The 14,449-nt window shown below is 53.1% G+C and overlaps 8 protein-coding genes across 8 annotated transcripts; 5 read left to right on the plus strand and 3 right to left on the minus strand.

Moving 5' to 3' along the window:
* Positions 1–4: 4 nt before the first annotated feature.
* Positions 5–930, minus strand: CLUP02_04672 (peptidyl-prolyl cis-trans isomerase ssp-1; the record flags this gene model as incomplete). The annotated part of the gene is made up of 4 exons (XM_049283683.1): positions 5–14; positions 90–346; positions 418–684; positions 928–930. The coding sequence occupies 4 exons, from the start codon at positions 928–930 to the stop codon at positions 5–7; spliced, it is 537 nt and encodes a 178-aa protein (XP_049140826.1).
* A 1,306-nt stretch (positions 931–2,236) lies between these two features.
* CLUP02_04673 (uncharacterized protein) lies at positions 2,237–2,919 on the minus strand (the record flags this gene model as incomplete). Its single annotated transcript, XM_049283684.1, has 4 exons — positions 2,237–2,338; positions 2,441–2,595; positions 2,734–2,825; positions 2,885–2,919. The coding sequence occupies 4 exons, from the start codon at positions 2,917–2,919 to the stop codon at positions 2,237–2,239; spliced, it is 384 nt and encodes a 127-aa protein (XP_049140827.1).
* A 153-nt stretch (positions 2,920–3,072) lies between these two features.
* On the plus strand, positions 3,073–4,027 carry CLUP02_04674 (RNA polymerase M/15 kDa subunit; the record flags this gene model as incomplete). The annotated part of the gene is made up of 3 exons (XM_049283685.1): positions 3,073–3,657; positions 3,818–3,907; positions 3,983–4,027. The coding sequence occupies 3 exons, from the start codon at positions 3,073–3,075 to the stop codon at positions 4,025–4,027; spliced, it is 720 nt and encodes a 239-aa protein (XP_049140828.1).
* A 422-nt stretch (positions 4,028–4,449) lies between these two features.
* CLUP02_04675 (50S ribosomal protein L14) lies at positions 4,450–4,980 on the minus strand (the record flags this gene model as incomplete). The annotated part of the gene is made up of 3 exons (XM_049283686.1): positions 4,450–4,745; positions 4,825–4,909; positions 4,966–4,980. 3 exons carry the CDS (start codon positions 4,978–4,980, stop codon positions 4,450–4,452), a joined length of 396 nt encoding a protein of 131 aa, XP_049140829.1.
* Positions 4,981–6,465: 1,485 nt separating this feature from the next.
* Positions 6,466–8,903, plus strand: CLUP02_04676 (histone-lysine N-methyltransferase SET9; the record flags this gene model as incomplete). The annotated part of the gene is made up of 2 exons (XM_049283687.1): positions 6,466–6,573; positions 6,645–8,903. The coding sequence occupies 2 exons, from the start codon at positions 6,466–6,468 to the stop codon at positions 8,901–8,903; spliced, it is 2,367 nt and encodes a 788-aa protein (XP_049140830.1).
* Positions 8,904–9,438: 535 nt separating this feature from the next.
* CLUP02_04677 (uncharacterized protein) lies at positions 9,439–10,053 on the plus strand (the record flags this gene model as incomplete). Its single annotated transcript, XM_049283688.1, has 1 exon — positions 9,439–10,053. One exon carries the CDS (start codon positions 9,439–9,441, stop codon positions 10,051–10,053), a length of 615 nt encoding a protein of 204 aa, XP_049140831.1.
* A 328-nt stretch (positions 10,054–10,381) lies between these two features.
* Positions 10,382–11,263, plus strand: CLUP02_04678 (uncharacterized protein; the record flags this gene model as incomplete). The annotated part of the gene is made up of 2 exons (XM_049283689.1): positions 10,382–10,954; positions 11,123–11,263. 2 exons carry the CDS (start codon positions 10,382–10,384, stop codon positions 11,261–11,263), a joined length of 714 nt encoding a protein of 237 aa, XP_049140832.1.
* Positions 11,264–13,465: 2,202 nt separating this feature from the next.
* On the plus strand, positions 13,466–13,771 carry CLUP02_04679 (uncharacterized protein; the record flags this gene model as incomplete). The annotated part of the gene is made up of 2 exons (XM_049283690.1): positions 13,466–13,691; positions 13,743–13,771. 2 exons carry the CDS (start codon positions 13,466–13,468, stop codon positions 13,769–13,771), a joined length of 255 nt encoding a protein of 84 aa, XP_049140833.1.
* Between the last annotated feature and the right edge of the window lie 678 nt (positions 13,772–14,449).

Raw genomic sequence — 14,449 nt, forward strand, 5'->3', positions numbered from 1 at the left:
TCATTTACTCCAGTCTGTGATCCGGGTGGTTAGTGGAACTGTAAGTGGAATAGGGGGTTGCCAAAAGCAACAAAACTCGAATCACTCACCTCTCAATCAAGTGCAGGCCGCTCGCCGTCTCCACGACGCCGCTGATGTCGCCGGGGTTAAGACCAAAGGCAGCTTCTTCAAACTCCCGTTGCATGTCACCCTTGCCGAAGTAGCCCAAGTCACCCCTCTTACGGGCACTGCTGCAGTCGGACTCGGTCAGGGCCAGCTCGCCGAGCGTGGTGGAACCAGACATGATCTTGGCCTCGTGAGCCTTGATGATCTCGAGTGCGTCCTCCTTGGTGCGGGAAATTTCGGCCTATTTTGACAGGCGTTGTTAGCTGTCTGTACTCTGAAAACTGAAAACATTTCGGTAGGTGGTTTGCGTACCTCTCTCCAGCTGGAAGGGCGCCGGCTGTCTTTGTGCTTGACCAGCAGGTGGGCAGCGCGGATCTTTCCCTCTGGCACAGGAACAGCCTGGGATCTTGCGCCGGCGCCAGCGCTGTGATGGGTGGCCATGTAGTGCTTCAGCTTCTCGGTGTCGGTTCCCGCAGGCGGCTCCCAGCGTGAGACCTTTTCGGCGGCATTGAAGTAGTAGGGCAGGTTCTTGGAGTTGGAGTGTCGCACTTCCCAGCCGGGGGGGAGACCGGTGTCAGCCTGGTGAGGATTTGTATTAGTCGTCTGCTAAGAATGGGATTGTCTTGGTTGGTAAGCCGCCGCCGCCAGGCTCTGTGGGAGGCGCAGAGAAAGGTCAACAGCAGAGCATGCGACGGCCCGGAGACGAGGCTGCGCGATAATAGGTGAAGCTGTGCACCAAGGAATCGAGCGGGGTCGGGTGTCGAGGGTGCAGAGAGGGAAAAGGCTCTGCTCCGGATACGAGATGTATCACTGCTTACTCACCATTGTTGCGCGTGAGTTTGTTTACGGGAGAGACGAGAAGAAGCTGTTGCGATAGCTGCGGGGAACGAAACTTCAGCGGCGGGAGAAGTTGGTGCAAGGAACGAAGCTGTCGTGGAGTAAGGTACTGAAGTGTAAGAAACGTGGAGTTGGCAGAATAAGGAAGAAGAAGAGCAGCACGACGATGGAGGCGAGGAGGGTGGGCGTCGAGGTACAAATGTACTCGGAAAGGCAAGGTATACCGGGTAACGTAAAGGTACCTACGGCAGCCGAACGGAGGAGACAATGCCAAGGTACTCCGTAAGGTACCTAAGGTAAAGTAAGGTAAAGTACCTAGGCAATAGAAGGTAAAGGCAAGGTGCAGCTGGGGAAGAGCTGGGGTTTTGGCGATGCACCTAGCCAACGCAACTGGACGGGGGGAGGTTCTTCAGCTTGGCTCGAATGGATTGGGTGAGAGAGAGGATGACGTGCGGCTGCTGGGGTAACCACCAACGAGGCCTTGCTTCTATGCTGGGTGCGAACATACGTAGTAGATAATGGGGGGCCACAGCGGGAAGGAGGGGGAGCAAAAAGGCGCAAAAAAGTCAAGGTACGGGCCACAATGGTGGGTTACCTAAGCCACCAGGAATATCTTTCATGCCACTTGAACAATGGATATCCGCTGTCGACGAGCGTTAGTGGGGAGTGGGGGGAGGGCTACGGGGGACCTGGTGACCTCTGACAGGGAACCAGGCCGGATAGGGACCTACTACGTACCTTAGCATTGGACTCGTGGACGCCGGGACGGGAGCCATCAAAAAAGTTGTGTCCCTGAAAGGCGGGGAACAGGGCGCTGGAGGGGGAAGCTGATCATTCCCCCCAGCGCATCGAAACTTGTGCCCTTATTGGTTCCATTCTGTTCCAGTTCCTGTCAAATCACGTGTAGCTATGGTCCCGTGCTCGTCTTGGTCAGCTTACAAAGTTTCACCTACCAGACCTTCTCTCCCGACCTTGGACGGGAAACTCGTCACACGTCTTATTCGACGCAAGGGTTTCCCGTCCCAGACCTGTCGATCCATCTTATCAAGCCGCAGTCTATCAGGTTTTCCTCGAGGGAAAGGAGAAATGGAGAATTGAAGAGATGTCATTCGTGAGATCTAAAAGTCTCAGGTTAGGCTAAGCGACAGTTGAGCCTTAATTTTCGACCAGCAACGAGTGCCCCTCATCTGAATGTAGAGCTTCTAAACGAGGCCTCCCCCCATTGCCTGAAATATCTTCGGCCTCATCGAAAAGTCCAGTGAGAAAAGTGATCAGCAACATGTCCAAACCTGTTTTAAGTTGCTCCGTGATAGGCCGACGTTGGCTCATCCTCAACGCTGCCTGCTATCAGTAGGTCTCGCGGTACCATGTGTGTACCGTTCTTCTCGTTGAGGCCCTGTAGATCTCGACTTTGCTATACGTGAGAACCTACTCCTAGCTGCAACATGTTGTATAATGATGGATGAAGTTCTAGAACTTAAGACGATTTATGGGGTACAGATAGTTCAGACATAGACATGATAACCTCAGATAGGGTAGCAAATGACCGGAACGCAAGCTTCCTTGTGAAAGCTTGCCTTGGGGGAGCTGGTCTTTGGCCCATCTTGATTCGAAGTAGTTCAGTACACTCGTAATCGAGTCCTAGTCTCTCATCTCAAACACCAAATATCAAGTAGTTAGGTCATAGAAAGTTGGCATAGCCCTATGAGTCACAAGAGGTGGCGGCCTCACTTCACTAATATTACATTACAGTCAGGTTGGCATCTCAGATGAACCATGGCAGTAACTCACCGAAACACGTCTCGGTGAACCAGTGACCATAGCTCACCGAAATTCCATTCCACTCTGATTCACCGCCGCGGCCCCACCTTGCGCCTCCCGCACTGCAAAAAGGAACGTGCGCCTTTCTCCATCAGGTTCCTTTCGATTATTTGCGCCGCACTTCGCTTTTCCGCCTTCTGCCTGAACCTCAAACATTGCACACCGCTGCCCGACTTTCAATAACGCGCTCAACAACCCGATCTTGATCTATAGACTTACGCGACGACGATACTGCGAAACTACTAAACTCCCTCTGATTAATCAACTCATTCCCCGACGCACAAGAATCGCTACGCGACCGACACCACGATGGCGACCCCCATGAGCACAAACTCCCAAGACGACGGCGCGAACAAGAAGCTTGAGCAGATTACCTTTCGCTTTTGCTCCGAATGCTCCAACATGCTCTACCCCAAGGAGGACGAAGAGACTCACCGCCTCCAATTCACCTGCCGAACCTGCCAGTTTACCGAGGAGGCTCAGTCCACCTGCGTCTTCCGCAACGTCATGAACAACGCCGCCGGTGAGACCGCCGGTGTCACACAGGATGTCGGTTCGGATCCTACTGTAGGTGATCCCCAGTCTGTTCTTGCCCCTGTTGTATGCATCGGCTGCGGCCACGCCATCCTTTGCAGCGGCTGCGGTAATCCGTCCGACGACTTCAACGTCTCAGCGGCCCCTACCCACCAGCACGACGGTCCCCAGAGCAAGAAGACGGAGATCACATGGGACGACCTGATGGACATGGCCGAAGACGAGGCCCTCGAAGAGTACGACGAAGAAAAGGAATCGGTCACTTCCGACGAGATCAACCACGGGTTCGCGGGCATCGCACTCCACAATGAGCCTGACTCCGCCAACCGCAAAGTCTCGTGGCCTACCTTTCAGCTGGCTGTCAGCCAGTGAAGGGCGATTCCGCCACGCGTTACCACACAACATATTCCTGGATGATATCCCCTGGACCTGGCTCTTGCAATGGGATTTTGGCTTTCACCTTGGGCACGAGACCTCCCTCATGATCAGCTGGCTGACGCTGCATCTTTCCCGGATCTAGCTTCCACGATCAAACAAGGAATGCCCCGTCTGCAAGGCTGGCGAAGCCGTCTTCTTCCAGTCCCAGCAGCGAAGCGCCGAGACGGGCATGGTTAGTACAACCCGCGTCTTTCTTATTTCTCAGCATCCTTTCAGATGTTCCGAAGGCTAACGCGTTCTCGTGCAGAAATTGTTCTATGTCTGCTGCGATTGCGGTCACATCTTCCAGTAAAAGAGACGACCGTTTGAAGATACCCTAAGATTGTTCTAGAGGAGGTTATCATGCATTGTAAGGAGTATTCTGGCGTTCGAGCTCTCGATTGGGGGAAAAAGGCCATGGGGCGGCCACAGTTTTTGTCTTTAGATATCATACAGACCATTGAATTACATTTACCTCGATGGGAATCACTATTCTGCGCCATTGCGACCTATCTGAAAGTGACCTTTGACTTGTGACCAGACTCATCTCGACTTTCTGAATGTTTTTGTATTTGATGGAGATTGGTATCGACTGCCAACCCTGGAAACGCCGGCTCATGCATTCGTATAATACACTTCCCCCACTCTGACGACTCATTTCTCCTATACTTTTACAAAGATCCTACACGTCTTTCTTGTTGTACCTGCTCCTCCCTCGTCCCATCGCCGTTTCCTTTATGCGTGCATGGGCGCCATGGAAAGGATCTTGCTCCACTTCTTCCTCCTCAGCTCAGCACCAACGACGCCGTTGATGCGAGAGCCAACGGGGTCGCCGGCCTTGTTGATGAGAACGCAGGCGTTGTCGTCGAACCGAATTACACTACCGTCGGGGCGGAGAGTCTTTTGCTTGGTGCGGACAACGACGGCATGGCGCATGTCACCGCGCTTGACCTTGTTGGCGGCTGATGAGCCGGCCATGCCACCCTCGCTGGCACCTCTGTGCTTCTGAACCACGACGACGATTCTGTCACCTGCGATTGGATATGTGTTAGTCTCGGTATCGAATCGCGTGAGGTAAGGGGGGTTCGGAAGTGGACGACAGGATCGTACCGATGCGGGCGAGCTTCTTCTGGCCGACAACCATGGCGCATTCGACCATGGCAGCACCTGAGTTGTCGATGCATTGCAGCACCGTCTGAGTGCGCGTTAGCGTGCTGATTCGATTTTCGCGAATCAAAGAAGATGACATACCTTTAATTGAATCATTTTGGCGGCGGGACCTCGTGGTAGGCTGTGGTATATCGAATCTCCCCTGGCTGGCCACTGGCTCTATGAAGCTATCTCGAAAAGGTGGGACTGCAAAGTTGAATTCCACGTCGGAACAACGGGCTGATGTAGATCCGGTAGCCCAGAATCGACCAGTGAAGTGGACCTCATGACCCACTTCAAGAGCTGCATGTTGTCCCGTTGCTGCGGGCAGGCCTCTGACAGCCAAAAGAGGTTAGCTACATATGCATGAGCGCATCTCATTGGCTGACGTAGCCGGTCAAAACTTGGTCTGTGCGACTATTTTGACGTCTCAGTGCTCACTTGGGGCCACTTCAACGATAATTGCCTAGCCACTGAGTTTTGTAACTTTTGATTGGCCATCAAACCCCCCGGTAAGGCGCAATCCAATGTTTCCCTGCCTTTCTTGCTTCCCTCCCTCTTTCCCGTCCTGCGTCTCTGTCTGGCTGGTCTGTCTGCTCCCCTGGAAAGCTGGAAAGGAAGGAAGGAACCTGGAATCTGGAACTTGTTCCATTGGGACTTGCTGTCAATACCTTCCGAAAGTACGGAGTGCTCTGAGTCGGATCCGAACGAATTGAGACTGAGTTTGTGCAGGAGAGTAAGAGAGGGAAGGAACTACCCGAAGCAACCAACTTTCCACCCGGCAAGAGCGAATTAAAATTGGGACAAGACGGCGACTTCCATTGCTGTTTCCTGCTCATCTTGAGTTCAGGTCTCTTGACGTCCAGCCTCACACACACACACACACCTCACCTCACTACATCCCACATCCCACCTCCCACCTCAACCTAACCACATCCACTTATTTGTCTCATTTCCCTCCTCATTCTCATCTCTTTATCCGCTCCATCGTCCGTTGTCCGACGTCTTTGTCACCCACAGAGCCTCCCTTCCGGTACTTGTGGATGAAGCTATTTTGATTCCTACATTCATTCCTTGAGCATTCATCGACAGGAGGGTCCACGACTTGTTTGTTCTTCTTTCAGATCCTACCGTACCGAGTATGATCTACGACGGCCCTGCGCATTAATCTCCACAACCACCCGCCTGCCCTGACCAGCCTGTCCTCATTGGCTTGTTTATGCCCCCTTTGGACTTTGGACCGGAAGACATGACGACACCCACCCTGAGCTGACCCTTCTCTCATCTTTTTGCGCCTTTTTGGACACAACAACCTTCTTCCCGGTCTCACCCACATCTGTTTCTGGTCCCTATCCTTAGCGGCCGACTTGCGACAATCGTGGCCCAGCTGTCACTCCCCCACATCATTTGCTGCGCTTGACCTTGGGCTGTCGAAGGGAGCCCGACCTCACATTTGGTCCTTCGTCCACTCCTTGCTCTGTGCGCTGACGCTGGTCCCTCGACGCTCGTTTAGCCTTCCCCGACCTCGCCTCGGACTCGCTCCTTCCAACTTGCGCCGCCGACGACAACTGCGACGCCGTCAACGCTCATCCGTATCTCACGATGCCGCCCTCTGCTGCTACGGCAAAGAAGCAGAAGAATAAGCAGACGCTGACATTGGCGCAACTGGCATCGTACGATGATTTCCTGACTGATGCTCTAGTCGATCATGTATGGGTTTCGGTTCCGCCGGGCAGCCATGCCTCGGACATTTGGGGGCTGAAGAAGCTGACACTTTGCAGGTCTTCTACTGGACTACGATTCCCAAGAACAGAAACTCCTATCATCCTTCGCGAGGTGTGCGGGAGGAGGACATTACCCAAATCATCCGCGACGAGCTCGCTGTCAGCAAAGACCTCGAATCCGCCGAGCGCAAGTTGCTAGCTACCGATGGCTTCCGCAAGTTCTTCGCCGCCCTCAAGACGGACAAATCCAAGGATGACTTCAAGCGTCATATGCGCCGCTATGTCCAGATTTACCTTCCTGACTGCCCATTTGAGGTGAACTCGACGAACCGCTACACGATTGTTTCGCACGAAGCCGCCATCACGGCCCGACGCTTTATACGGCGAAACGAGACGATCAAGTACTTGGCCGGAACGCAGGTCAACATTTCACCCGAGGAGGAGCGAGAAATGACGGCCCGGAAGAAGGACTTTAGCATCATTATTTCCGCCAGGAACAAATGCGCCAGCCTGTTCATGGGCCCTGCCCGATTTGCGAACCACGACTGCAGAGCCAATGCGAAGCTCATGACTACGTCTTCAGCCACGATTGAGATCATTGCGACGAGGAACATCGATGTTGGCGAAGAGATTACCGTCACATATGCCGAGAACTACTTCGGGGAGGACAACTGCGAATGTCTATGCAGAACATGCGAAGACAGATGTGCAAACGGTTGGGCACCGGCAGAAGGAGAAGTTGTGGTTAAGAAAAGCATCGAGGAGTCCGCTTTGGACGGATACTCTTTGCGGCGGAGGAGAAGGGACGATAGCGCCGGCCCGTCGTCTCGAACACCTTCTGTCACGCCAGACATCCGGCCGCGAGTGTCTAAATCACGACTCAGGAGCGGGAAATCTGGCCGAGATTCTCTAGCAGTCGACTCACCAATGTCAGATGCTCTTTCACCAGAAAAGAAGCAGTCTTTCGATTCACTCGTCACACCGCCCATCACGCCATCCAAAAGACGAAAAATTTCGGCTACGCAAGCAGCCAAAGCCCGTCAGGAAGCCATTGTCACGTCAACAGAGAGCTCGGCCTCCGAGTCTGTGCGCAGCATGTCATTGACCAGTAGCGGAAACGAAGACGGGTCGGTGACGGACATTACTGAGCCGGAGAAAGACTCCCCGGAACCGAGCCAACGTCAGAAGCATTCGGAGCTTGTCAAGAAAGAGGAGTATGAGGAGACCACGGAGCAAGCACTGGCTAAGGCGGCGCCATACTCGTCGCAAAGAAGGGGCCAAAAGGAAATGCCAGACACCAGTCGAGCTGGATCTGTTGTTGTCTCCCGGTCAATTCCCATCTCGTCCTTGTGCAATCCTCCGTCACCGCCTTCTAAAACCTCGGGTCCAAACCCTCCAGTGTGGCTATACCCGGCGAGCGTCCCTTCGTACAAGATCCAGGATCGTATGAGTATCGCAGCTGCTATGTGCAGCAGCGTGAGCACGAAGCCAGTGGCAATGTCACCAACAGGCGCATCAAAAAGCTCTAGCACGAGCAGTTTGAAGCTGACACAAAACGTTGCTAAATCCCTCTCAACAAAAGAGTCGCTCGGAAGCTCTCGTCGTGAGGCCGTGGTGAAAACGTCAAAGGTTGAGGCTCTTGCGTCAATAGAGCAAGACGAGTTGGGCGATCGCAGCTCCGTCACCGTGCTGACTGCAAAGGTCGAAGCACCGGTATCGACAGAAAATCCTGCGCCGATCACTGACAGTATCAAAGTCTGTGCAAAGGTTGCTGAGACGGTGGAGAGCGGTGGTGACCAGCCACCTCTGAAGAAGCGCAAGTATCAGCGGCGCACCTTTATCAAGGAGACCACACCACCCGCAAAGACCCGAACGCCCGGCGACTATACTCTAACACCGCTGTTGCTATCAGAGCCGCAGACGGCATGGGTTCGCTGCATGAATTGCGAGACAGCATTTGTGCAGCAAAATGCGTACTACACCAAGAGTTCGTGCCCGCGCTGCGAACGCCACTCTAAGCTCTACGGTTACATTTGGCCGAAGACTGAGAGGGCCGGGCCTCAAGATAAGGAGCAGCGCATCTTGGACCACCGCCTTATCCACCGGTTCCTGGGGCGCGACGAGGAGGCGCGTATCCGGGGACGAAAGCGACCCGCAGCGAGCACATCGGAGACACTCGAAGATTGCGCGGGGAGTAGGCTTGGAAACAAGCGCCTCAGAGCCGCGGGTGAAGAATCCGACCAAGGCGAAGATACGAGCGGGTTAAGACGGAGTGGTCGAATGCGCAAGGCTAGCATCAAGGTGGCAGAGCCGTAGGGGAGGCGAGGCGCGAAGCAGCCAACCGGAGCGGTCCGGGACCCAGCCGGAGAGAAACTCTCCCCAGTCCGGGGCTCCAAAGGCTCCCACCGTGGCTTTTCCTTGAACGCAGAAACGAACGACGGGGATTTATAATTGGAACATGGGGAAACATGAGGTGGAAAAGGCGTATGTCTTGTGTTTCATTGCGACAGCACAATTTCTGGCTTGGGATTTTGGTCAGGTCTTTTTTTTTTCTCTTTCTCCCCCAGGTTTTATTTTCCTGCTATGCATGCATAGTGGCATGTACGCATGTGCGGTACATAGTAGATACCATAGCTCCTCGCCTTGCATACTACTGTCCGTCTGCAGGGTCGCAGACGATGCACAGGGGACTTTTCCATCCTTCCCCCCCTTTCGATTCTGGCGTGGTGTTGAGAGACAACATTCCAGCCGACTGTCTTGGCTGGTAAGGTACTTTAGATAAGGAGGAATTGGATGCACACACACACACACACAAAGAGACACAGAGCTATATACAAGGGACCTAAGGGGAATGTCCATTGAGCCGGAGAGGCGAAAGAAAGAATTGATGAGAGAGAGGGTAATCTACTTCTTCAAGACGAGGACATATTTCTCTACGTGCCGCCGCTTGCTGCTTTCTCAATTTTCCTTGAACTTTCTTGACTGTGTAAGGAAAGGTATTGTTTGTTTTTGTTCTTCCCCTTGCCTTTTCCCTAACCGTTGTCGGATTCGGACATTCAGCTTATCGAGCAGCCCTCAGCGCGTACCTCATGCGAGTTTGCTTACTTGCGTTGCTGCACATCTTTTGCTGATGGTTTCGGTCGGCGACCGAAAGCGACTTCTCTCACCAAAAGCAAAGACGTGGGATTCGACCTTGGATTTCGGTGGCATAAACACATATTCATACATACCTTTGAGCTACCTTGGGCACGCCACTACCTTGTCCATTCATCTTCCTCCTCCTCGACAGATAAACGACGACTTACACCGACCGCTGCGACCATCACCTCAACCACACCTCAATCACACCTCTCAGAGCTCTTCTTCCCCGCCGCCTTGGAACAACCTGCATAAAAACTGTGTCGTCGCGAACGGTGCGTCGCTAGCAACCTGCGCTAAGGCAAGCAAACGCTATCCCAGGACCTAGGAAGCTTTGCCTTTTCCTTTCCCTGCTCATTCTGCCCTGCTTGTCATAAAGCTCGAGCACACCTCACTACCTATCCTTAGCTCGGGTCCTATCGCTTGCTCGCAGCTCACCACCGCTCACCACCCATCACTCACCGACTTATATCTTGGGCCCCTCACCTGCCTACTATTAAGTTTCCTCTCGGAACCGTTTCCCAAGAAACCGAGCCAAGGTTCTCCTATCTTTTGGATTTACATCCTTTTATCTTGGCACCCCTCGTCCCATCCAACCCTTCTTCGCACTTTATCACCAAGTGTATGTTAAAGGGGAGGGGCATCCGCTATTCAGCATGTCAACGGAAACGTTTACACAAAAGACCATGATGAGTGCCGGCCTCCCAGGGCCGCACAACTATCTCGACTACCAACACCAACAACAACATTCCCTATACAACCCGGCACCAAGGCTCTCCGCCCTCGCCTCTCCTCACCTTTCCTCCCGGGGCCAGACTAAGCAAGCCAAAAGGCGGTCGCTGACGGCGGCCCGGCAACAACCACGACAACCGCAGCCACAGGCTTTGCATCCCCTGACAACACTGCTGGCCGTGATATTCGACTTCTTTCTGCGAGGCATCCTGGATCTCACGAGGCCGCCGAGGGAGCTCGTCAAGCTCACCGTCATGGGCATTTTCGACACGCTGTGCTGGGCATATCATGCACTGCCAATGCCGCTCGCGCTCGGTCTCCTCTACTATGGGTTCCAGAGCGTCCCGGACGCGCTGCACGGCGTTGAGGAGCTGCGGGTGGTTTACAGCACGAGACTGGGCGGCGACGCATTCCCCGGGAACGCGTCCGGCGTGGAGGGTCTCTACGGGCTGGGCGAGATGGCTCTGGTGCGATGGGGTGATTTGGGGGTCTGGTCGGTAAGTTGCATCTTACACTCTTTCGTTTTTGACATCGTTTTCCTCTATCCCTCCATCTGCTTGGATGATTGATGGTTTTGGTTATTCTTCATCTTTGCATCATTCTCCAAGATTGTGGGCGTTATACAAAACATCAAGAGTGTCGAGACTGATGTTTCCTTGGTTCAGGCGTTTTACTGTCTCGCTTTGATGACGGCAGCGTATGCGGTCATGGTCCTCTTGGAGATGCGCGACTACATCCGCGACACCTGGGCTCTCATTGTGGACGAGGCTCTCGAGGTCCAGGCGTTGCGGGCGGACGATTGCTAGTCGACGCCTCCGGAATTTCGGAAAGGGTGACTTAGTCCTCTTTTCGCCTTGCTTTTTCACGCTTCTTCCCCGTATGTGGACCTTTCTGGATCCTTTTGGGGGGCAATCGGAATTCCATCCTGCCCTACGGTCGCGGGGTCGGTCTTCGGCGTTGGTTGCTAGTCGTTATTTTTGTCTTTTTATGTTCGCTGGGGGCGAGAGATGAAAATGTGTGAGAGTGAGAGAAACGGCGGTCGGACTTTTGGAGATCTTCGTTCCCCGAATCCTGGCTTTCACTCTCATTCGTCATTCTCACTCTCACCTTCACTCTCTCGCTCTCATTGCCATCTCATTCAATGGGATCAGCAGGCGTCGACCGGTACAAAAGTTCAAACGGCCAAAAATGGGTATTTGTGCACAGGCGCTTTGGGCAAGAGTTCCGCATCTCTTGGCGCGGATTTCAATGCTCCGTGTCTTCGGATGACGAAAAATGAGGAGTTTTGCTTTGGGTTTGGTCTTGGAAGGGAAGAAACGCAACGAGATTGCGGAGGGAACATCGGGATACAGTGAGACTGAACTTAGAAAGCGCCCGATGCAGAAACTGTCGCAGTCGCAGTCACAGTCGCAGTCGCGGTCGGCTGGCATCGGTGGACGCCTCATGATGATGATACTACAATACCTAATAATGAACAAGACTGTTGTCTGTCCTGCACTCTCACTCTCCTACCCCGTCCGTTGAGATGGCTGGCAGTAGGGTGCGGGCAGCATCAGATTTCGAGATGAACTCGATCTCAGCTCAACCATCCTTTCCCATCCTTCCAATTCGCTCCTCTGACTGATGCAAACCAACCACTCAGCTCCGAGTCCCGTTATCATGATTCCAGATCCCCCCGACTCGGCAATATAATTCGAGGTGCACTTTTGCTCTGTTGTTGGAGCACTCATTGGACATATTTCTTTGCCCTGCTGCAGCCAACAGGCCACCCACACGCCCAATCATTGGGCGCCACAACCATTCCCTGCTCTGCTCGCTGCATCTTCTCTCCATGTCTCTCGCTTCCTCTTCATCAGTTCACCAGTCTCGGTGTCTCGCCCACCCTCTTACATTGAAGCTCCGATCCCTTGTCTCCTTGCTGACGAGCTGCCTTTTCCCATTCCCCGCATTCCTGGACTAATCAGACACTCAAGATGCCAACAGCAAACACGGACAGGGGTGGGCCGCAGTCAGCCTTTGCGGCAGAGACAGGATGGGGGTTACATGTTCGTTTCCTCTCTCTCACAGAACTCCGGCCGACTGATTCGGACCTCCACTCCACGGTCTGGGTTCCGCCCTACCACAAGCCACCCACCCTCTTCCCCCCGTGGCCCCCGTTCCAGCCGTCTCGAAACGGAGAACCATCTTTGGCGAATTGAGTCAACCACCCCAACTTTGTGGCATACTCTTTCTCGAATCTTTACCAATCAGAGGTCGTCCTGGCACAGACGATCAGGCTGGCTGGACTGCTGTTGGACCTTGGATGCCCGATTCTCCTGTTACTACCACGTGTCGTGCCGGGCAGCTGAGGCAGAAGTGCACGAATAGAGCAGAATTGAACCATTTTCCAGCCCTTCGTTAGTTAAAGTAGGGGGACCTACTTCGGAGAGCTCTTTCTCGGCCGTAAACGATCTACGTCCCATCATACTCGCCATACGTTCGGAGTTGCTGGGATGGCCGTAGGGCCGGCCGCGACCGTTGGAGATTCTTATTATAAGGTCGCATGTCAGACCCAACTCTACCTGCCAACCAACTCCGGAGTTCGCGAGCCTCATCCTTCTATGCTGACGATGAGATTCCTTCTGGGACATGCCTGACCTTGCTTGAACCCCGCGATTCATGTTTGCATTCGGAACTTTTTATTCCTTACGCTGCCTTCCGGAAAGTCTCTGGACACTCTTCCTCTTTTGATCTTTCCACTTTCCCCTTTATACACGTAGTCCTACCCCGACATTCTTCATCCGCTGATTGCCGCGCGTGGGGTTATTGAACACCAAGGGAACGTGAAACAACAACAGCGCTTACCGTCTACGCCCGCGATCCGATCGACGACTAGCTCCCAAGGGGTTGATATCTTATCAGGAACAGCAAACAGAGGAGAAACTTTGGCTTGGACCTAAGTCGAAATGTTGAGAATGTTTTCCGGCATGAATGGGCTTGGGGGTTCGCTGTTGGCTGTCATTGTGCTCATGGCTCTGGTCTTTGCCGCATCCAGATTCGACTTTGTAAGTGTTTCACTCTTTGGTGTGGTCAAGTGGTACAGCAGCAGCACCACCACCACCACACCTTCGGATAGCAGCGGTCCTAATCGGCTTATACAGATCCTGACGTCAGGCAAGTCCAAAGATGGTGATTTAGAAGGGGAGGATGATTCGACTTACGCTTTCTACGCTTCCAAGAGGAGAAGGGCTTCCAGTAAGTTGTTGTTCATGTTATCGACGTGCTATCTATTGACGACATCTAAAGGTGTGAAGCGAGTCACTTTCGACATCTAGCGACGAACGGACGCGTTGGACTGGTTCGTATGGACGGTAGCATTTTGGAGTATCACCCAATGATGTTTGAAATTTGTACGATTTCATTTTTGGTACGAAGGATTAGGTGCACTGGGACGACAATGGAGGAGTTTTTGTTTACGGCAGCTCATCGCTCGCTATCAGCCTTTACACATCATCATAGCTTCAAGTTCTACCTGACACTACAACTTTTTCAACTATCAAGATGTATCGCCTACTGCAAAAGTACACAAGGCGCAAGAGGTCACTAAGCCTAGCCGGTGCACCGTACCACACGAGGTTGCGTGTACTGCCCCTTTCGTAAACAACCACCACACACTAGGAACTCCGCCTTGTCTATTTGTATGGCCATTTACCTAGTCGTAGGTATTTGCGCTTCTCAGACACCAAGGGTCATCGTACTATCCACAAAAGACCGTGCAAAACATGCCTCGTGCATCTTCAAGAGTATACGGATATCTGGTGGCTCAGATCAAGGTCGGTCAAGAAAGGACCCCGTCAGTTGAGAGAATCAAATTGAAGCAACATTTAGAGAGCTTGGACATGATAAGAACTATGAGGCATGAATAAAAACTTTTGTCGCCAATCCCTGAGACTGTTGAAATCTCCTATCCTTCGTGAACGAAAAGGTTGCGCTCTAGTTCACACCACTTCATA

The sequence above is a fragment of the Colletotrichum lupini genome, chromosome 2 (assembly GCF_023278565.1).
Source record: "Colletotrichum lupini chromosome 2, complete sequence".
Lineage (NCBI taxonomy): Eukaryota > Fungi > Ascomycota > Sordariomycetes > Glomerellales > Glomerellaceae > Colletotrichum > Colletotrichum lupini.